Raw genomic sequence first — 23482 nt, 5'->3', positions numbered from 1 at the left:
CAAGTTCTTAAACTTGTGTTTAGACAATTTTCAATCTGGTTTCAGAGCACATCACAGTACAGAGAGCACTCTTATAAAGATAATCAATGATATACGCCTAAATACAGATTCAGGTAAAATAACAGTGCAGGTATTGTTGGATCTCAGTGCTGCATTTGACACTGTCGATCACAGCATACTTCTGGATAGGCTGGAAAACTGGGTTGGGCTGTCTGGCACGGTCCTAAAATGGTTTAGATCTTACCTTGAAGGTAGAGGTTACCATGTCAGTATAGGTGACCATAGGTCGAGGTGGACACCCATGACGTGTGGAGTCCCACAAGGCTCGATTCTGGCACCTCTCCTGTTCAACCTTTACATGCTCCCTCTGAGTCAAATAATGAGAAAGAACCAAATCTCCTACCACAGCTATGCTGATGACACTCAGATCTACCTTACTGCCTAATAGGGTTGTAACGGTATGAATTTTTTACAGTATGATAATCATCTAAAACAATACCACGGTTTGACGGTTTCGCGGTATACGGTATTAAATAGTAATTCTCATAGCAAAGACCCTGAAAAGAATAAGAACACGTTTTCTGACTGAACAAAGGTTTTATTTCAACAAACTTTTGAAAGAACCATTTTAATAGAACTATAGAAGTCTTTTATAAAAATAAACTGAAAAATTTCCCATTTTAATAAATTAAATTAGAAGGAATAAACAAGCAAGGTCTTTTAAGATTAGACAAAAATAAACTTAAACTGTCCTTCCTTGTAAGCAGGATAAATGAGAGACCAAAAGTGCAATACCAAGTTTATGGCTGTAAACATGTATTTAAAGCGTTGTTTTTTTCAGTCTAGGTTGTGATGAAGAAATGTAAGCATGTTGAGATTTTCAGGACTTAATCTTGACCGCTGAGGTGAGAGAATGTGTCCACTTGTACAACGAACAAATAAAAAAATAAGAAAATAATAAATAATGTGTCAAAGTCCAAATAAACATGGTGCAAATCCTCAGTAAAAAAATAGATATAAATATTTACTATACTATAAAGGTATAACGAAACTAGATTCAATATGGAACATCCTTAGGTTTTATGTGCCAGCATGGATATGGTTGTCTGTGGATATGGATTTGGATATGGTTGTCTGCAATGCAGACAAACAGCTGCACCTTCATTTGCGTCTTTTGAAAACAGCAAGAGCAGCAGTTCGTCTTTGCTGTGTCACTGTTTTGTCATGTTTCTGTGCTGCTGTGCATGCAAAAGTACTTAGTATGAGAATTATTTCATGCAAAACTTTTTTTTATGCGTTTTATTTAGCCGCGCATAAATGTATGCCTATCTCTCATTCCGTGTTGTTCAAAAAGCTCATTGTTGGTCCACAAACAAAAGCGAAACCTATGCTTATTGGTTGTGATATAGCGAGTTTGAACCAACCGGTATCAACCGGAGTTTGAATCATACCGGTATATTGTTACAACCCTACTGCCTAATGACTACAGCCCCATTGACACCCTCTGCCAATGCATTGATGAAATGAGCAACTGGATGTGCCAAAACTTTCTTCAGTTAAACAAAGAGAAAACTGAAATGATTGTGTTTGGAAACAAAGATGAGGTTCTCAAGGTAAATGCGTACCTTGGCACTAAAGGTCAAACGACAAAAAATAAGGTCAAGAATCTTGGTGTGACTCTTGAGTCAGATCTGAGTTTCAACAGTCATGTCAAAGCAGTCAGTAAATCAGCATACTATCATCTCAAAAACATAGCAAGAATCAGATGCTTTGTTTCTAGTGAAGATTTAGAAAAACTTGTTCATGCTTTTATCAGCAGCAGGGTGGATTACTGTAATGGACTCCTCAATGGTCTTCCTAAAAAGACAGTCAGACAGTTGCAGCTCATCCAGAACGCTGCAGCCAGAATTCTAACCAGAACCAGAAAATCAGAGCACATCACACCTGTACTCAGGTCTCTACACTGGCTCCCAGTTACATTCAGAATAGATTTTAAAGTATTATTACTGGTCTATAAATCCCTAAATGGCCTAGGACCTAAATACATCACAGATATGCTCACTGAATACAAACCTAACAGATCACTCAGATCTTTAGGATCATATAAACTAGAAGTTTCCAAGAGTTCATTCAAAGCAGGGTGAATCGGCTTTTAGCCACTACGCCCCTCGCTGCTGGAATCAGCTTCCAGAAATGATCAGATGTGCTCCAACATTAGGCACATTCAAATCAAGACTAAAAACACATCTGTTTAGCTGTGCCTTTACTGAATGAGCACTGTGCTGCGTCCGACAGATTGCACTATCATGTTTTTCTCTTCTTCTTCATTCTTTTATATCACATTTTACCTGTTTTTATGTTTTGTTTTGTTTTTACGCATTTTTATTATTTGTTTTTATTTTTATTTTACTTGCTTCTTTTATTCTTGTTTATGTAAAGCACTTTGAATTGCCATTGTGTATGAAATGTGCTATACAAATAAACTTGCCTTGCCTTGCCTTAACACATGTAATGTTTTTTGGAGGCAATTTAAATCAAAATACACAATGACACTTTATCAAAGATACCTACAATGATAAGGAATATGGTTACTTACGGAGTTATTAACGCACAGCAATACGACATGAAGAAAGGATGGACTTTGAAGGAATAGACAATGTGAGGAGGGCTCCATTATAGTGCACTGGACAGGTCTGAACAAGTTCCGCCTACGCATGTGCGAGGCAGGCAGTTCTGTACAATTACGTAAATTATCGGCTTAAAGATATCGGCTTAATTTAGACAACGAATCGATAACGATAATCTTAAAAATAACATTTATCGGCCGATAACGATATGGGTGTCGATATATCATGCATCCCTACAAAAAAAAAAAAAAAACTCACAATATAGTTATGAGGTCATTTAGTAAGATGTTGTTGTACTAGGGCAAATTAAAATGAAGTGACCGGCATAATTCTACTACCAGAATGAATGAAGTGTAGGACAACAAATTAGACCAACTAAGATTTAAAAAATAATAATAATAATAATAATAAAAATTCTGGGCACTTACCACATCACTGATGTGAGGGTAAATATCATACAATTTTGCTCCATCTTCCTCACTCATAGAACATCTATAAAGAAACGAATATACATTAAAAACACATAAGTGTATATAAATATAACATTTAAATATCATGTCAAATCGCATAGTAATCTAATTAATAATCACTCACAAGAAGACATTTTGATCACATTACCGTGCACCATTGGAAAGCTTCACAACTATTTGGATGCTGAGATCATACACCTTTCCAAGCCAGAAGTCATATACGATGTAGTCACCATACATATAAGACTGTAGATAGGTACAAAGCAGATACATAGTTACCAATATTTTAATACATTTTAGGGACTTTAAAGGAATTAACAACTGTGGTTTTGTTTTTCAGTTTGAAGTGTTTCCATTTTTAAATCACTTAAGACAGTGGTTTCCAATTCCGGTCCTCATGGTCCCCACCCTGCCCTGCGCATTTTGTATGTCTCTCTTATTTTACACAAAAGGATCAGTTCATGCATCTCTCAGTTAACAAGCTGATGAATTGAATAAGGTGTGGTAAGTAGAAAAGACATAAAAAATGGCCATGGGGCATGGGGTGGGTGGCTCAAGGACCGGAATAAACAACCACTGACTACGTTTACATCAGGGGTGTCCAAACTTTTTGGGCCGAGGGCCAGATGCAAAAAAAAAAAACGTTGTTGCGGGCCAAATTTTACATACATCACACAGACACGCATATATAGATGTATAGATATTTATATATAAATATATATACAGTTGAAGTCAGAATTGTTAGCCCCCCTAAATTATTAGCCCCCCTGTTTATTTTTTCCCCAATTTCTGTTTAACGGAGAGAAGATTTTTTTTCCACACATTTCTAAACATATTAGTTTTAGTAACTCATTGCTAATTACTGATTTATTTTATCTTTGCCATGATGACAGTAAATAATATTTGACTAGATATTTTTCAAGACACTTCTATACAGCTTAAAGTGACATTTAAAGACTTAACCAGGTTAGTTAACTAGTCAAATTAAGGTAATTAGGCAAGTTAATTAGGCAACAATGGTTTGTTCTGGAGACTTAAGGGGCTAATAATTTTGACCTTAAAATGGCTCATAAAAAATTAAAAACTGCTTTTATTCTAGCCGAAATAAAACAAATAAATGAAAGAGGGGCTAATAATTCAGACTTCAACTGTGTGTGTGTGTGTGTGTGTGTGTGTGTGTGTGTGTGTGTGTGTGTGTGTGTGTGTGTGTGCGCACGTGTATATATATATATATATATACATATATTGATAGATAGATAGATAGATAGATAGATAGATAGATAGATAGATAGATAGATAGATAGATAGATAGATAGATAGATAGATAGATAGATAGATAGATAGATAGATAGATAGATAGATAGATAGATTAATTTTTCAACTTTAACTGCACTTCAACAGTTTCACTTTCATTCAGGAACATTTCATTCATGCCCCCATGACAAACTGTGGTATTGGATGCGAGTATGGAGTAAAGACTGGTGGAAGAGTGTTGTTGCAATGGAAATTAATGGATACCGCATGTCGAAAGAAAAGAAAAAACCTCTGCATTTCGCAATGTGTGTGTCTTTGGTCCTTTACTGACTAGGTAGGAGCAGAAAATAGTGTCAAACAGCCATGTGTGTATGAAATATCCTGTCACAAAATGTGGCAAAAATCCTACATGACGGTAATAGTTTGATTAAGGTGTTTACATGTCTGTACTGCACTTCCAATAATGCAACTAAAATAGGCATACTCCACATATCTTAATCAGATTAGGGATGCAACGATGATAGATTATGGTTGTATGATGGAATAATTACGGTTTCTTGATTATCATGAATAATATGCATTTATTCATTTCAAAACACTACTAGTTTAGAAAATCACGTGAAAACTCCCTACATTTTTAAGTAAATTTATTGCTGCTCAGTAACCAATTAACACAGCAGGACAAAAAAATAATAAAAAAACAAACAATGGTCCATTTCTCTTTAGACTTTTAAACACAAGCAATAATTTTAAACTAAATATAAAAAAAACAATAAATAAATAAAAAACTGAATAAAAAAATGATTTGTCTTGTGTAGATCTAAGCTGCACATTGGCTAAGTATTTCCCTTCTTAAAAGAATTATGTCAACAGCTGCTGAATCTGTCTGAAAAACATTTTTTGATCAACTATATTTCAAAATTGTGTGTTTTATTCATTTTGTATTTTTTTCTCTTCGGAGTAGAAATGTGTTTATTCCATTTAAAGTATGACGCTGATGAGCCAGTTCTTTTCGCGTGACAGTGTGCCCACAGCATTCTTTCAACTAGTAAAGAATGAAGGCTGATTGCGTGCCTCCATTGGAAATAACAACTTGTGCGTAAACGATGCAATATGTGAACTGCCTTTAAGTAATAGCCTCAGCTATAGTTAATTCAGTGTGCGTGGGTATTAGGCTCAGTATACAAGCTTGGAACTTTTAACTAACGCACAGCTGACATAACTTTGTTCAGTTGCAGCAGTTTTATTTTGTGTAGAAACTCTGTGGTAAGAAGCCTTTACAATTAATTAAACATGACAAATAAAGTACGATTAATAGAGAAATCTGTTAATCATTGCATCCCTAAATTAGATTTCTGTTTAGTTCGAATATGACTTTAGTCGGATTAAGGTAATCAAAAAAAAAAAAAAAAAAAAAAACGCTGTTTACATGGTAGGCTCTTAATTAGAGTAGTCTCAATCGTATTAAATGTGCCCTACAATGAAAATCTGGGTATACAAGTAGAATAATAAAAGATCAATGTATGGAAATGGTTGTACTGTGAGCCTCACACCGCACTTTTTTTTTTTCTCATGTAAATTCTACAAGAGTAAAACCCTGGTGGACAACAGGCCATTCAGAAGACAAAACAAACAGTGCATTTGCATGTATGCCTACTTTAGGTAATTTATCCAGACCTAATGACCAATCACGTCATTAAGAGAACATGACTCATTTACTGCTGAGATCTTAAAAAACTCAGAACATTAATATGCATATCTCAGGTTATTAAGTCAAACATTTTCTAGTGAGACAACAGGTATAACATTCCTCCCTTAGTTATTTTAAGTGTATATTTCACCAAAGCACCAAATAGTTTACTGCGTTACTGGGGAACAATAGCACAAGACATGTTCCAACCTGCCACAGGTCACAAAATGCAATATTTACAGATTACCCATTTATTCAACTCAACACCAAAGAAACATAAGGTATATTTAGTTATATCTTTTTTTAATTTATTGTGTTTATTACAAAATTTAATGTGTGTGTTTCAAAAAACACAAGTAACTGTTGAATCATGTCTAATCACTCCGCTCATCTGTCATATGTGCTGTTTTCTTTGACTATAGCTAAAAAAAAAAAACAATGCGATACATCTCCATCAATCTCTTTTGTCAACTTTAATTATAATTTATTATAATTTAGCCTTTATCCACAACAGATCTGGGGCCTCATGTTTCAACGCTGTGTACGCACAAAAACTTTGCGTACGCCAGGTTTCACGCTCAGAATCGCTCACGTTTGGATTAACTAACGATGAAATGAACGTGGGAACGTGCATGATTCCACTCCAACTTCATTCCTGGCGTACGTACATTTCTTGTGCGTGTCTGTTTTATTTCTATTGGCGACTTCTAGAGGCAATTGTGTTAAATTGCACTCTACAAAGTGTCTTTGAGCTGTGCAATGGCAGCTGTATGAGACGGGTTCTTCTGCATGTCTAGCAGGTATATAAGGTTTCCATACCAAGCAGTTGACCAGCCAAAAATGAATGCGCAATTTGCAGCAGTCGCCGTTTTTCAAAATGTAATCGGAGCAATCTGTTGCACACACATTGCTATAAAGGCACCATCTGAAGATGAGTTTGCATACGTGAAAACATTTCAACATTTCCATTCAATAAACGTGCAAATAAAATATGATGCACAGACTTATTAATGATTCCTACTTGTCTTCCTCATAATGAAGAGGATAGGCAAAATCTGGTTCATCAGACGCTGGATTCGAACAGAGTTCATGCTCGAACATGTCAAAACATGTTACCATGCGTTTTACGAGCTACACCACTGACACTGTTAAACACGCTTTAAAATTTTACACATATAAATCACACTATTTCTTTTTTTAATCCACTCAGTGCGATGTTCAGACCCAGCTGTGTTAACCGCATCAGCTAAACTCTCCCACTCTATTTTTTTTCTTTTGTTATTATTCCGAAGGACAAACTTGCTAATAACACCGCCTTTCTCCAATCCACCTCCGAAAGCAGCACCTAGAATTCACATTCTGTTCAAAGTTTCTCTTTTTGCTTGCTTTTTCCATTGCTTTTTCGTTGGGTTTTGCCAAAGTAGAGTCATTAGCATATTCATACGGGGGAGGAGGCAGGGAGGGGTTTTGGGCTCGTGCATGCTTAGTTTCACGTTCATTCGGATGTACAAAGAGAATATGCATGTGATTTAGCGTACGCAGTGTTTCATACAACTGAATTTTTTACTGCGTACGCACATTTATAGCTTTGTGCGTACGCAATGTTTTAGTATGATTTCAACGCAAGTCTTTGTACATGAGGCCCCTGGTGAGCAAAATAGTTTAGCGCAACTGTGATTGGGTTTATATTGGTCTGTGTTCAACGTAACTTATCCTCTGTGTGTGTCTGTAAGAGGAGCAAGTCAGAGCAGAGCTCATTAATATTCACGACCCAAAACATATATCATCAATTATGGACCTTCTAATTTTATGTGTAATTTAGGGAGTAATAAATGAGCTTATAAAATTTTTTATTTTTACCACTTTATATAAAAACATACACACTTGTTTGAGAACACAGAACACATTTTGAACTTGGAGTTTTCCCCGTCAAAAAAGTGCTGCGCAGATGAAAGACAGAAAAAAAGGTCGCCTAGTTTCTGCGTACACTCACCCCGAAAATGCTGTTTGTATGATTTAATTAATTTCATCGTATCAAAACACATTATAAATAATATTTAAAACATTTTCCGGAGTTTATTTATTTATTTTTAGAAAATATCTCAAATCTTTTTTTTCAAAGAGGCTTTTGAAAAATGAAAGTTTAATATAAATTTGAAACAGTTTGATATAGTACCTAATTGCTATAGCTATAGTTTTATATTGGTTTATTTATTTAATGTGATTTTATTATATCTGATATTTGTAATTCTTTAAATTATTTCAATATAGGGATATTTTATCTAGATATGACACTAATGTTTTGAGCCTACAAAAGTGGATATGAAATTTGTAAAGTTTAATGTCTTTGTTTCATTCATATAGTGTATTATCTCCAAAATAAATTAAAACAATAAAAAGAAAAGAAAAAAGCCGCTCGCGGCATCAACAGAGCTATGAATGGAGCTCTCTTTTCCTCGGTCTTACACACATACACAGGCATCTAAACGCGAAAAAACACTTATTAAACTTGACAAAACCTCTTGAAAACCTTTACTGTCTGCTGTGTCTTTAATATGGTGTAAAGATTATTATGCGTTATTGAAACATCAAAGAGATGCAGCAAAGAAAAGTCACTTATTAAAACTATCATTTTATGCAACAAGCTTACATTTAAAAGAGAAACATAAGGGCGATCATTTGCAAAAAAGACCCCAGCCTATAATTTGTTCCAGATGTTTTCTTTCTCTTATTTATTTATTTGTTTATGTGTTTGGCGCATGTTCTCGTGTGCGATCGGAAAACTGTGCCCGCCTCTCCTTTCACTCCGCCCCGAAGCCCCGGCTGGCCCTCTTTGGCCCAAGGTATTCGGCGGGCTGAAAAAGACCGGCCGCTGGCCCCAAGAAAGACCCGCTTTGGCCTGATTAGGCCCCGGAAGTGACAGTGGAAACGCCATTGGCCTTGGCTCGCCCTGGCTTGCTCGCTTTAGGCGCGATAGTGGAAACGCGGCTAATAAAAACAACACTGACAGATTTAGTTTTAGAAACCAGCAAGAGTTACAACTAATGACACATCTAATTAGTGATCTTGTGGTGAATGTTAATCCAACATTTACACTTTCGAAGAGTGGATAAAAGACATGCAGTGGTTAAAGTACGCTATGACTAAAGCATTCACTGTAAAGCCGGTGGGATGGAGTTTTCAGGTAACAGTGTTTGCCTCATCTACACATTTTAAGCACGAGATGTTCTAACGTTATTTAATCCTTCATTTAATCTCCACGATGCTGTCAGTCATTTGACTGATAGTGCTTTCACCATCACTAAAGAGCATGCATTCACTGAGATGAAACTAATATTGCAGCTCATGAAAGAACAGTATTGTTATTAAGATGGCATATGCAAATAATAAGATATAATACCATTTGTGCAATATCAGACAGCACCCGTGAGAACAGCACAGTGATTATGGTAAATTTAGTTGATCTCATTCAAGTCAAGCAGTGCATGCAGGGCCCGTGAGCGATTTACAGATTTTTGTTTATTTGTTTGTTGTGATTAGAGTGTTAATATATAACAGAACATGTTCATATAAAACGTGTAGTAACGGTGCTTATCATTTTTGGTGGGTGCGATTAAATTTCGTCTGGTGCACCTACATTTTTGAAGTAAGGAGCACCAGTGCTACCAAGCAATAAAGGTTCATTTTGAGCCCTGTTAGACCCTAATCGGTAATGGAAATTTTGAGTTTTAAGAAAATGTTAAAATGTAATAGGCCCAGTTACATTGTTCCTTCATAAGCCCACTTCAGTCAGATAATTCCTGCTTTCAGATCTACTAAAATGGCAGGTGACAGTCAAATCAAGCAGATCTGTGCTGTCTGAGAAAAAGGTGGACACTCATCTTTCTGAAAATAAAAAAAAATACTTAAAAATAGATTAAAACCGAGTTCCATATAAAAACTAAACTATTCTTTTCTTTTTATTTGTTTAACTACCACAATATTACATTTATTTTTTATAAGAGGCTTTTTGGTTTTGAGTATAAAGAAGGATTTGTTTTATTTGCTGCTAAGCAGAAACCCCCAGAAGTACAGCTCTATTACTGTTTAAAGTAAAGGAAAATAAAAACAAGATCATGCTTTTATGATGTTAGTTTGAATCCATTAAAAAAATTTAAATCAGAGAAATCCTCTGGCTTTATTCTTTTTTTTGCTGTATCAAAAACATACCGAACTGTGACACTACTGTTTCGTATCGAACCAAACCGTGATTTTTTTGATCCGTTACACCACCTAATATATATATATATATATATATATATATATATATATATATATATATATATATATATATATATATATATATATATATATATATATAAATAAATGAATAAAACATTTTGTTTGTAGTTTGCAATAACTTATCTTATTTAGGAATCTCTCTATTCCTAAAGGTTTTAGGTGACCAAACTATAATTTTAATGCATATAACCATTTAATAAAGCTGTCTTGTTTAAATGCACCAAATATTATTTGTATTAAATGTATTGAAATGTATAAAAATTTCCATTTTAATAATTTATTTAATTTTAAAAGAGGATTTCATAAAAAATTCTTATTAATTTATTAAGATAGATATTTATTTAGATAGATCCTCTGCCCATCTTGACCTCTAAGAGACAATGCCACTCTGAGATGCTCTTTGTATACACAATCATGTTGCCAATTGACCTAATAAGTGGACAATTGGTCCTTCAGCTGTTCCTAAAATGTACATTTGACTTTTCTAGCCTGTTATTGCTACCTGTCCCAACCTTTTGGAATGTGTAGCTGTCTTGAAATCCAAAATGTGCCAACATCTGGCCTGAAATTTAAAAATTTCTCACTTTCAACATTTGATATGTTATCTATATTCTATTTCAAATAAAACACAAGTTTATGAGATTTGTCAATTATTGCATTACTTTCTTATTCACAATTTGTAGGTAGGTAGGTAGGTAGGTAGGTAGGTAGGTAGGTAGGTAGGTAGGTAGGTAGGTAGGTAGGTAGGTAGGTAGGTAGGTAGGTAGGTAGGTAGGTAGGTAGGTAGGTAGGTAGGTAGGTAGGTAGGTAGGTAGGTAGGTAGGTAGGTAGGTAGGTAGGTAGGTAGGTAGGTAGGTAGGTAGGTAGGTAGGTAGGTAGGTAGGTAGGTAGGTAGGTAGGTAGGTAGGTAGGTAGGTAGGTAGGTAGGTAGGTAGGTAGGTAGGTAGGTAGGTAGGTAGGTAGGTAGGTAGGTAGGTAGGTAGGTAGGTAGGTAGGTAGGTAGGTAGGTAGGTAGGTAGGTAGGTAGGTAGGTAGGTAGGTAGGTAGGTAGGTAGGTAGGTAGGTAGGTAGGTAGGTAGGTAGGTAGGTAGGTAGGTAGGTAGGTAGGTAGGTAGGTAGGTAGGTAGGTAGGTAGGTAGGTAGGTAGGTAGGTAGGTAGGTAGGTAGGTAGGTAGGTAGGTAGGTAGGTAGGTAGGTAGGTAGGTAGGTAGGTAGGTAGGTAGGTAGGTAGGTAGGTAGGTAGGTAGGTAGGTAGGTAGGTAGGTAGGTAGGTAGGTAGGTAGGTAGGTAGGTAGGTAGGTAGGTAGGTAGGTAGGTAGGTAGGTAGGTAGGTAGGTAGGTAGGTAGGTAGGTAGGTAGGTAGGTAGGTAGGTAGGTAGGTAGGTAGGTAGGTAGGTAGGTAGGTAGGTAGGTAGGTAGGTAGGTAGGTAGGTAGGTAGGTAGGTAGGTAGGTAGGTAGGTAGGTAGGTAGGTAGGTAGGTAGGTAGGTAGGTAGGTAGGTAGGTAGGTAGGTAGGTAGGTAGGTAGGTAGGTAGGTAGGTAGGTAGGTAGGTAGGTAGGTAGGTAGGTAGGTAGGTAGGTAGGTAGGTAGGTAGGTAGGTAGGTAGGTAGGTAGGTAGGTAGGTAGGTAGGTAGGTAGGTAGGTAGGTAGGTAGGTAGGTAGGTAGGTAGGTAGGTAGGTAGGTAGGTAGGTAGGTAGGTAGGTAGGTAGGTAGATAGATAGATAGATAGATAGATAGATAGATAGATAGATAGATAGATAGATAGATATGTATTAGAAATATTTTTTAATTGTTGCAAATTTATTAAAAACAGAATACCTAAAAAATTGTAATAAAAAAAAAAATTCACATGTACATAAGAATTCACAGCCTTTGCAGTGAAGCTCTAAATTGAGCTTGGATACATTCTGTTTCCACTGATCATTCTTGTGATGTTTCAGCAGCTTGATTGGAGTTCATCTGTGGTAAGTTCAGTTGAACAGGCATGATTTGAAAAGGCATACACCTGTCTATATAAGATTCCAGGGTTGACAGTGCATGTCAAAGCACAAACCAAGCATGAAGACAAAGGATTTTTCTGTAGACCTCTGAGACAGGATCATCTCGAGGCACAAGGCTAAGGAAGGTTACAGAAAAATTTCTGCTGCTCTGAAAGTTCCAAATGGACGGCCATCTAAGCTAAGTGATCAGGGGAGAAGAGCCTTAGGGAGGTGATCAATAACCCGATGGTCACTCTGTCTGCCACTCCCCAAATGGAATTTGCCAAAAGGCATCTGAAATGTTCTCAGACCACAAAAAACAAAATTCTCTGGTCTGATGAGACTAAAATTGAACTCTTCAGAGTGAATGCCAGGCGTTACATTTGGAATATCAAATGTAATGCCTATCAATAGAATGGCTTCACAACAACTCTGTGAATAACCTTGAGGGGCCCAGCCAGAGCACAGACCTTAATTCTACTGAACATCTCTGGAGAGATCTGAAAATAGCTGTACACCGTCGCTTCCCATCCAACCTGATAAGAGCTTGAGAGATACTGCAAAGAGGACTGGGCAAGGAGTTCCAAGCTTGTGGCATCATATTCAAAAAGACTTAAGGCTGTAATTGCTGCCAAAGTTGCATCAACAAAGTATTGAGTAAAGGCTGTGAATAATTATGTACATAAAATTTTTTAGGTTTTTTATTTGTAATAAATTAGCTATATATATATATATATATATATATATTCACATTGCCATTATGGGGAATTGTGTGATATTATTATTATTATATTGTACTTTTAGAAAATCAAAAGCATATCAAAAGCAAATCATATAGAACATACATATAGCAATATAGCAGGTAAAGAAACTCACCCAGATGTGCTGCAGGTCTTTGCTATTTACAGGATATAGAGCACAGTTGGTCCCTACAAGTTTCACTGCACATTCTGTGTTTATGTTAGTCACAATTCCACACTGTTTTTCCTGCAGGATTCAAAGAACAAATTACTGAACTCTGCCTCAATTAATACGGAACCCCGGAAGGGACGTAGTGGAGGAGAAAAAAATTGGCTGGGTGAAAAAAAAAAAAAAATGGGTGAAAGAAAAAAAATGGTGGGAGGAAAATATATATTTTTAAGTTTTTGCGTTCCCTCGCAAAGATGTTTTGCGTTCCCTCGCAAAGTCACTTTATTTACAATACTGTGCGCTGATCGTCGCCTTTCACTTTGCAACCTCTGAACCAGTGAATGCATGTTTAAGCGCTGACTGACAGACGCGCTTCGTACAATAAACTGATCCCAGATCAGCGTCTGTACGCGCCATTTAAAGGGACACTTCTGTTATCAAACAAGTGAGCAGCAAATGAATCTCATGTTTTGTTTAATTTGATAACAGAGGTGTCTCTGTAAGAATGCACAGATCTATTATGAAAGCAGTCCATTACTTTAGAAACTGTTTGTGCTCATTTAAGAGAAAATAAGTTGTTTAAAATAAAACATGCAGGACGGAGATGTTTTTATATTATTCAGTGTGTTTGTCTGTTTAAACACACACCCGCTCGTCTGTAGGATCTAGGATCAGTTTATTGTACGAAGCGCGTTAGTCAGCGCTTATACATGCATTCACTGGTTCAGATGTAGCATACGCACAGTAATGAAAGTAAAGAAAGTGGGATAGAATGGTAAAATACGGGAGAATTTCGGCAAAACGGGAGGGTTTACATGAGTGAAGTGAACAGGAAGTGTTTGTGGAGAAACAGTTTTGCGAGAGAACGCAAAACATCTTTGCGAGTAACGCAAAACATCTTTGCGAGATAACGCAAAACTTTGCGAGGGAACGCAAAACATTTTTGCGAGGGAACGAAAAACTTTGCGAGAGAACGCAAAAACTTAGAAATATATATTTTCCTCCCACCCATTTTTTTTTTCACCCATTTTTTTTTTTTTCACCCAGCCAATTTTTTTCTTCCCACTACGTCCCTTCCGGGGTTCCGTAAATTAATGATAAATGTCATCCTAAAGAATACACATGGTCTTTAAAAGCATTTTTTAAAACATCTTAAGCCACACTCCTGTCTACATTTTTAACAACTTTTCATTAGTAGACTTTCTAGTAAAATACAAGCTTTGGAGAGTTTTTTTTCCCCATTGTCCTGTGTTATTCTGCACATTTTTTTGTCTTTTAATACAAGTAATAAAACAACTTACATTTGAATTTATCCGCCGGACAAAGTCTCTAGGCACAATAGATCGATCTTCAAGTTTAAGCTACAAGATCAAGAGAGAAAGAATAAGACAAAGGAGAAAGAGGATGTAGTCTTATAGGTTATGCAGTTCAAAGGTTTCAACTCTTCAATCTACAATCAACAATCAAAACCTATGTCTATGTAACAGAATTAATAGCCCCCTTTGATTTTTGTTTTCCTTTTTTTTTTTTTTTTTTTTCCAAATGATGTTTAACATAGCAAGGAAATGTTCACAGTATGTCTGATGATATTTTTTCTTCTGGAGAAAGTCTTAATTGATAGATACACAAAATTTTAATTATATATCATGTTTTGACAACAGAAATGCAGGAAATTAGATCCGCCTGACCAACTGGAGCTCCTAACATTTTTAAATACCCACTATCCGTATACATAAACTACCGATTTGACTTTAAAATAACTATATTCTCGCTTGGAAAAACTCTTATAACTTGATTTTGTTTCTTAATTTAAGAGTATTTTTCTCATTTTGCAGACAGAACCCATCCGCCATTAACAGTCCTCATCAGTTTTCTGTGCAGCACATATGAGTTGCTATGGTAACTTTAAACGTTTGGGAGAAGCACATTTATTTTGAACTGTGATCAAAACTGACTGTTTAAAAAGAATGCACAACCTGCAGCCAATCAGAATCAAGAATTTCAACAGACCATGGTCAAAACTAGTGCGTTAACGCATGCGATAATTAGAAATAATTAACGCGTAAAAAAAAATGATGCAATTAATGCAGTTGCAGTTTTTTTTTCCTGTTGTGGGCAGGGGCGAACTGGACATCTGGCAGACCGGGCAGTTACCCACTGGGCCGATGTACTTTTTGGGCTGGGCTGATCATCTTATGATCTGATCGGCCCATAAAACACTTAGCACAGGGTACTTGCACCAATTTAAAAGTAAAATTAAATGCTTTTTAAAACCTTTTTAAGCCCTTAACAAATATAATTTAAGAACCAAAAAAATTATAATTTCTTTGGAAAAGGCTACACATTTTAATGTCCTCGTTAGATTTAAATAAATTGTGCCTCGTCACAGTATGGATAACCCACAGTACCTGCCTTTTGGGTGTCTGGTGGTGAAATGAAACTGTTATAGCTGACTGTGAGGGGGCATCTGAACTAGTGCTGTAATTAGGCTATAAAAGTTAGGCCCGATAGAGCCCAAACCAAAGTACATTTTGACTAAAAGCATTTTAAAAGCCTGACCCGTTTACAGCCCGACATTATCTAAGTGTGCACATGCACACAGCTCTTTTGTCTTTTTTGATGAATAAGTCGTTTATATGTGTTAACATTATTTATTCATAACATAGGCTACAGACCACTTGGAAGTTGGAACAAAAAAAATTAAATAAGCCCTCTGTATCATCTTAACGTCTCAACACTCTAAATAGGCCTGGGTACATACACTTAGCCTTTAAATTGGCCAATGCACCAATGCAAAAATAAGTCTTTCTTAGCAAATTAATTTAAATAAATGATGACAGGTATTTGGCAATGAAGAATTTAAGATAAAGGCTCTGTTGGATGTTTTGCCACTTCTCTTCACAATAAGGCGATGGTGAAGCTGAATATTAAAGGGCACCTAGGTTACCCCTTTTTTCAGATTTAATATAAGTCTTTTGCGTCTCTAGAATGTGTATATAAAGTTTCAGATCAAAATACCCGTCAGATTTTTCATAATACCTTTTACAAGATGCTGTCTTATACTGATTTCCAGCAGGGGGTGGTTTTGTCGTACTGCGCCTTTAAGCCGAGTTCTGCCGGCCTACTGTTTCTACACGCCTCCTCCTTCAGCTGCGTCAGACAACAGACAGACTTAAAGGAAGAAGGTCTCACGTAGCGTTTGTGAGATACTATAGTCAGAACTAAACTTTACTAATCAGTATTGTGAAGTTGCTTTGATGAGTCACACACAATATCGTTACAAAGTTAACGCGCGCGACGCACGCACGCACGCACGCACGCACGCACGCACGCACGCACGCACGCACGCACGCACGCACGCACGCACGCACGCACGCACGCACGCACACACGCACACACGCACACACAGGCAGACAGACAGAGCGCGCTTAGCTTTGTTAAGGCTAACCTCAAGTACTGTGTGGATATCTGTTATGCTGATGTACAAAATAAACCTGATTTAACTTCCACAAACCAGGATTAAACGTCTTCTTTTATAATTGTTCTCATAATTGTACACACATACTCTGTTTTAAAACACTTTAAACATGTGAAACTTACTCTTAATCACATTTGATGATGATTGCTGATCCTAGCGAACAGAACAGAGCTTTTATTCCCGGTTGCTTTGCGTATGTCTGTCTGGTCTTGTTGACATGTTCACGTGACTACCGGAACATGTTAATGCGCGCAGCTGTCAATCAATTCTGTGGGCGGGGGAATCGCACACCTACGTAATGGTGCAATCGATTTGAAAACAGCTCCAATTGGCCGACCCTTTTTTTGTAGTTAAATTGAAAAAAAAAGGACTGGGTGTGTTCATATCACCCCAGTATGACGGTCTATACACTATACCAACACACAGATCTGTCCAAACAGCTTGAAAAGTAGATTTGTAGATTAGTGCCCTTTAAAAGAATAATGCCAGCTTTAGCCTGTATACTCTGACTACATTATGATTTTATGGTTTTATTAATATTTAGTTAGAATTTAAAATTCTTTACTCACCAAGAATATTTGTTTTTGTGGGGGAACATTACTAAATCTACTGTAAATGGCTTTAGTCCTGCGCTCACTGAGCAGCACTGAACACCCTTTCACTGCTGCTGCTGCTGGCCGGGATGCACTATTGATCTGGCTAATTTAGCATGGTATGGGTAGGATTGTTTGTTCATCTTCCACCAGTCAAGAACATTCATTTCATTTTCCATGACAGCGGTTTCAAGTGAGTGACCTCATCATGTTCCCTGTCAGCTCGCTGGACACTGCTCCTTAGTGCTCTACCGTAATATGCAGTGTATGAGCGACCGCCGAAATACCTTGGCGGCTAGAATGACTGTTCGAATTAAACTGGCGGCTGGCCTGACCGCTGACAAAATTCACTCTTTTTGATATCTCTGTCATCATTTGTTTTACCTTTGCAGGGATGGATTTTAATGTATTAACAAACAATTTGATTACTTCCTCGCGCTAATCGAAATGCATCACATGAATGTTCATTTACTGCGCAAGCCCAAGCACGGCACGACCCTGTCTAAAATGATAGAAATAAAGTCTGAACCCAACAAAGATCTTCAGCTCTAGTCTGAACTAGTAACATTGTTAGGTCGAGCTGCAAACAATGCAGGGATTAACCTGGACCCGCTATGACTAGATGCTGCAACGTCCTGTGACTGCTTTCCTCATTTCATGTGCGACGCGACGACTTTGAGCCCCATGGTCCCTAACGAAAAGGTCTTTTTGCAGAATTTACACATTGCTTCTTCATCTTCATTGACTCTTCTTTGCCACGTCATTAAATTTACACTTTCCCATCTTTGCATTTTGAACCTCACCTCGGCAATTGCGTAATGACAGCACGCAGGTGCAGACCAATGTAAGCATCTGTAGCCAACCTACCGTAATAATCTAGTAAATCACGGATACTGTCATTTCTCTCTGTTTCACACAAACTAAATAATCAACTATTAGATGTTTTACGGTGGACCACTGTGCTTCCCTATCGTCATTAAGCACCCCGGCTAAAAATTTAATACCTACAACCACTTTATGGTAAAATTTAAGACAATTTAAGACCTTAATTTCCCTGATTTTAATTTAAGACATTAAGACTTTTTAAGGAACTGCGGAAACCCTGTAGCAGACTGTCATGTTTTTCTGCCTAAGTGATTGACGATCCTGTGAGCTGTGATGCTCTGAAAGTAAGATGTTTCTTTTCCAGACAGAGCGGCCCATGTGACATAATCTGCAGCCCATTGGTTCTTTTCTTTATTGACATTAGGCTGACCCAATCACAAACGTCCATGTTGGGCTCTGTGTAGCGTGCAACGTAGGTGTGTATTTGTCAATATAGTCGAGAGTCATGCCTGTTTCTCATGCTCGGGAGAGCAGAAGCGGCGAGTAGGCATTTGAATTTTGCATCTGTACTCTGCAGCGGAGCACAGATCAATATATTCCTGTCTATTCTATCTAGTAACCTATCTGTCCATATAAATATATATTTTTTTACTTTTAATCTGCACCACAACCCGCGGCGACTTCCTCCTATGCGGTTTCCTTAACCTGCAAGTCTTTGTTTTACAAATTATAAAGAATGTCTGCTTCAAGCTCTATGAGGAGTGTCATTTGTGTATTTTAAAATGCACTCAGTCAGAAGACAATCGTATGAGATATCATGACATTGTGCTTTTGATCGTCAACATGATGTAGGCTTATAGTGACAATAAAATTGATAGAATATGGTTATAATGATATTTATACATGACCAAACTAGTGTGCAACTTAAGAATTTTTTTTAACATTTAGTTTTGTAGTTCGGGCCCAAACAAATATTTGTTGCATTTTTCAATTGTTTAAAATCATTTGATTGGCAACGTAAAATCTTTTAGCTACATTTGATGTTTCATTGTTGAGTTAAACATTTTTTTAGGGTCTCTGATACATTGCTTTTATTATTTATCTTTATTTTATTAATCAACATTAACTGTGTGCGTCAGCAGGCAGTTTTTATGTCCATTATTAATTAGGCTCCCTCAAAACACACAGGCACACACAATATGGACTTCCAGTGTGGATTATAATTTTATAATAATAATAAAAAAAATTGAAGTTTTAAATTTGTCAACTCTCGTTATTTCCTATAATTTGCTTTTGTGCTTTTATAGAATGGGAGTTGGTAAACATATTCAAGGGCGTGCACAGGGTGCATTTTGAATGATATAGTGGACCACTCTAGCCCAAAGTACCAGGGCCGATTTTTTTGTCCCAGTTCAGCCCTGCAATGAGTATAATTGTGTGTATTCAATACATTATTATTATTATTATTTTCCATATCTGTAATGCCTGTATTTGGGCATTTTTTTGCAGTCCACTTAAAATCCAACATGGAAATCAATTTTTTCTTTATTGGCATTGATTGTTTTAAAATTCAAATGGCATTAACATGCCAGTGTTTTTATTTCTGTAATAAATAAGGCTGTCAAGCAGGATCTTGATGGTTTATTGTGGGTATGTTGTTTACATGAAGAAATCTGTGTTAAATGTAAAAAAAAAAAATTCTAATAAACTATATTTTAAATTTAAATATTTTTTGTCTTGCATTTACATTGATTTTACATTCGAATAGCCAAAATTACAAGTTTCAGTCTTTAAAATGCGATTAATAAAAAAAGAGTGATTAATTAGGTAATTTTTTAATCGATTGACAGCACTAATAAATATATATATATATATATACATACATATACACACATACACATATACACACATATAAATATATTTCTATATAATATTTATTTCTATCCACAAGATGGCGACAAAACCGCATAAGCCCTTACGCTTAGAAGATATTACAATCAGATTTCTAACTACAGCAGATCATGTTAATATTAAACTGTTAAGCACACTTGCCAACAATTCCGTTTTTCATAGGAGTATCCCGTATTTCAGACCTGTATCCCGCAGCCATCCCGTTTTTATTTCTTCCTTAAACCTTCCTAAAATCTTTACACTCCTGTCAGATCTCTTAGGTCGAGTGAGCAGAATCTTCTTTCAGTTCCACAGTCTAGGCTGAAACGTAGAGGGGACAGAGCTTTCTCTGTGGCAGGTCCTCGCTTGTGGAACACCTTGCCCCTTGAGATTAGAATGGCTCCATCATTGTCCATTTTTAAATCACTTCTTAAAACCTACCTTTTTAGCTTGGCTTTTTAAGATTATTTTAATAGTTCATTCTACAGGTTTTTTTTTTTCAATTTTTACATATGTCTCTCTTGCTTTATTTCTATGTTTTTACATTCTGTCTTTTTATTATTTTACCTTGTTTTATGTACAGCACTTACGTCAGTCTTGTGACTGCTTTTAAATGAGCTTTATAAATAAATGAACTTGAACTAAAACACTCCCATAATTTCACCCACCCCCCTCTTTGGTACAGTCTGTAAACTAAACACCCCAGGGTTGCCAACTTTGGTACAGTACCTGATCGAAGCAGCCTCCCAAAACCTGTTACATCCTATCCTGGCTCTCAAATACACCCCCGAATATATATATATATATATATATATATATATATATATATATATATATATATATATATATATATATATATATATATATATATATATATATATATATATATATATATATATATATATATATATCATATTAGTCTATATCAATAATTATCACGATATATGCCAAATCATTATATCTATTAAATTTATAGGATTTTCAGCATGCCAATCGCTTTGTGCAGCTGATTTAACAAATTTTTTAGTTGTCTGACAATATAAATAATAAAATAATAAACAAAAGAACAATCTTAATTCATCCTTTACAGTTCAAGTTTTTAACAACCAGACATTACCTACAAGTTATTGGGTATTATTGTTCAACATTAAAAAAAATAAACAAATTAATAAATAAAACAAGTTTGAAAAAAGTAAAAGGTGAGTTAATGGTCACAGAATTTTCAGTTTTCAATGAACTGTCCTTTTAATGGTGAGTATGGTGAATTTAGGATGAAATATTCTTTAATGTATAGGCTATTTTATTTAGGGATGCTAATGATTACTTGATGATCGATTGATTGTCAATAAACCTTTAATCAATAGACCTTATGGATGACTGATTAAGAATCGACAAGTAAAAGTTTAGTTTTGCTTTGCGCTGAGATGCGTCCACTCATTACATAATCAAGAGTGCAAAGTTTACCTTACTTTTATGCATTCACCCTTATTGCAGGACCCATACAAAACTATGTGCAGATCTCGCTTATATCCGTGGGTGTTTTAATTTTACCCCACAGACTTGCAAGAATAGGCCTAAGCAGACTCTCATTTTGTAAATCGCGCATCACGGCGAGACATGCGGGGAGCTTCTCCATTCACTCATCGGGTTTCTGAGCTCTTTCTCATCCTTCAGACCGAGTTTATTCTTCCGAGGTAACCTAAGAAATCTATCAGTGCTGCCAATTGCTTGTAAAGATTGTCCAGCTCATGCTGCTAAACCGCGCTTCGTTAATTAATTAAAATAAAACCATAAAAATAGTTTAATGGATTGTTTTGGTGCTAAAGCATATACTATAGTGGACTTGTTTTGAAGCAATTCAGCTCAGACGTTATGAGTTTTTCATGTACATTAGAATTAAGTTACACATTATCAAAATTTGTTGCAAAAAGATACATTTTCAAAGAAAAATATATAAAGTGTATAAAGCTGGGTATCAAGTTTGATCATTTTTATGCATCGACCGAATTGTCTCAATACTATCGAGTATCAAAAAAATTATTTTCGTTCGGTAGCAAATTTCGACACCCAAGGGTATAATCTTGTCATTGTCAGTGAGCTAGAAAACCTGCGGCATCCTTAACGTGCTCGGATCAAATGCTGTCATCGGCTACGGCAAGGCTGTCTTGAAAATCAATAGTTTACGGCGGTTACGCCCACTCGCCCAGAGCTTGTCGAATGTGAGGCTGTAAAGCGTGCACTACACTTTAAAGCATAGCATAAATATAATGCAAACAATGTTTAAGCGATCATAAGTATGGCCACATTATGCAAATATTGGTGGCAACAGTGTGCGATGCAATATCTGTAAAAAAAAGTTATCGAGACCAAGACTGGCAGCATGTCAAATATGATAAAACATCTGACAGTACACGGAATTAATTTACGAGCAAAAAAATTGCTCTGTATTTGACGGCAAGAAGATCACACCGTTGCAGTCATCATCATCATCCTCTCAGTATTTTCCTGACTCAGGGCCTCCAACAATGTGCCCACCATAAGCGTCGTCCTCCATGACTGAGGAGGATAACTGCACGATGGCTGGGGCATATATGCATTCAGATATTCAGAGAACAGTTTCAGGCCTCCTTCATATGTGGAAATCAGATATAAATCGGATATGTGACAATGTGACTGTCATGTAAAAAGGCAGATCGGATTTATTGAGGCATTCCGTTCTGTACATCATTAAACTTGTGACAATGTGGTGCTTCTCCGCGGTTTAATGATGTAAAAGGAAGAGCATGTGTGGAGATTTCGACATGGTAAACAACAGCAACAACAACAGAGAAATCATGGAGTAAAGTAGTCAGTCGCCACAATTTGCTCCCACCAGACCTTAGATCTCTCTCGTACCCACACAGTCCTCTGAATGCTGGAAGACATCATACAGCATATAAACCATTAGCGCAAGATGCGATGATGACACTTTCCCACCTCTTTCGCCTCAAAATCTTTTTAAAGTTGGGCGAACTTCGTGTTGTAACTTTAGCTTTTTTGTCGATATTAATACACGCACTGCGGGCTACACAGAACAACTTTATTCTCTCCAACAACAGCAGTGTGCACAAAGACAAAGGCTACATCTTCAACTACACACACACACACATCAGGGCCATACCATTACATGAACTGGGTAAGGGTAAATCTGGACTGAACCATTCACTGCTTATACTACACCACCTTGCATTAACAGTTTAGCTTTTATGTTTTCTTCACATTAATGTTTTAGTCTCTGCTCCTGCTGACCCTGGAATTAGGAGACCATCAAGTGATAATCCATTTACACTGGCAGAAAAAGTAAAAATGAACAAAGAAAGGAAAGATGAATACCTCAGGGGCCTTGCAAATTTTATTGTTAAATGTTTGCTGCCTTTTTCTACTGTGGAGGCTTTATGGTGGAGGTAAGTACAGTAGGGCTGCAACAACAAATCGATTAAATCGA

At 36.5% G+C, this 23482-nt stretch overlaps 1 protein-coding gene across 1 annotated transcript in view; it reads right to left on the bottom strand.

Annotated features, from left to right (window-relative positions):
* The window catches only part of LOC100331775 ((E3-independent) E2 ubiquitin-conjugating enzyme UBE2O), a 123413-nt gene that overhangs the window by 66178 nt on the left and 33753 nt on the right, over positions 1 to 23482 (bottom strand). Inside the window, exons 3-6 of the mRNA XM_073954030.1 lie at positions 14514 to 14573; positions 13180 to 13290; positions 3246 to 3343; positions 3056 to 3119 (exon numbers count right to left, since the gene is read on the bottom strand). Coding sequence (XP_073810131.1) covers positions 3056 to 3119; positions 3246 to 3343; positions 13180 to 13290; positions 14514 to 14573 — 333 coding nt within the window. The remainder of the gene's footprint in view (positions 1 to 3055; positions 3120 to 3245; positions 3344 to 13179; positions 13291 to 14513; positions 14574 to 23482) is intronic.

The sequence above is a fragment of the Danio rerio genome, chromosome 6 (assembly GCF_049306965.1).
Source record: "Danio rerio strain Tuebingen ecotype United States chromosome 6, GRCz12tu, whole genome shotgun sequence".
Lineage (NCBI taxonomy): Eukaryota > Metazoa > Chordata > Actinopteri > Cypriniformes > Danionidae > Danio > Danio rerio.
This window is presented reverse-complemented; position numbering and strand designations above follow the sequence as displayed.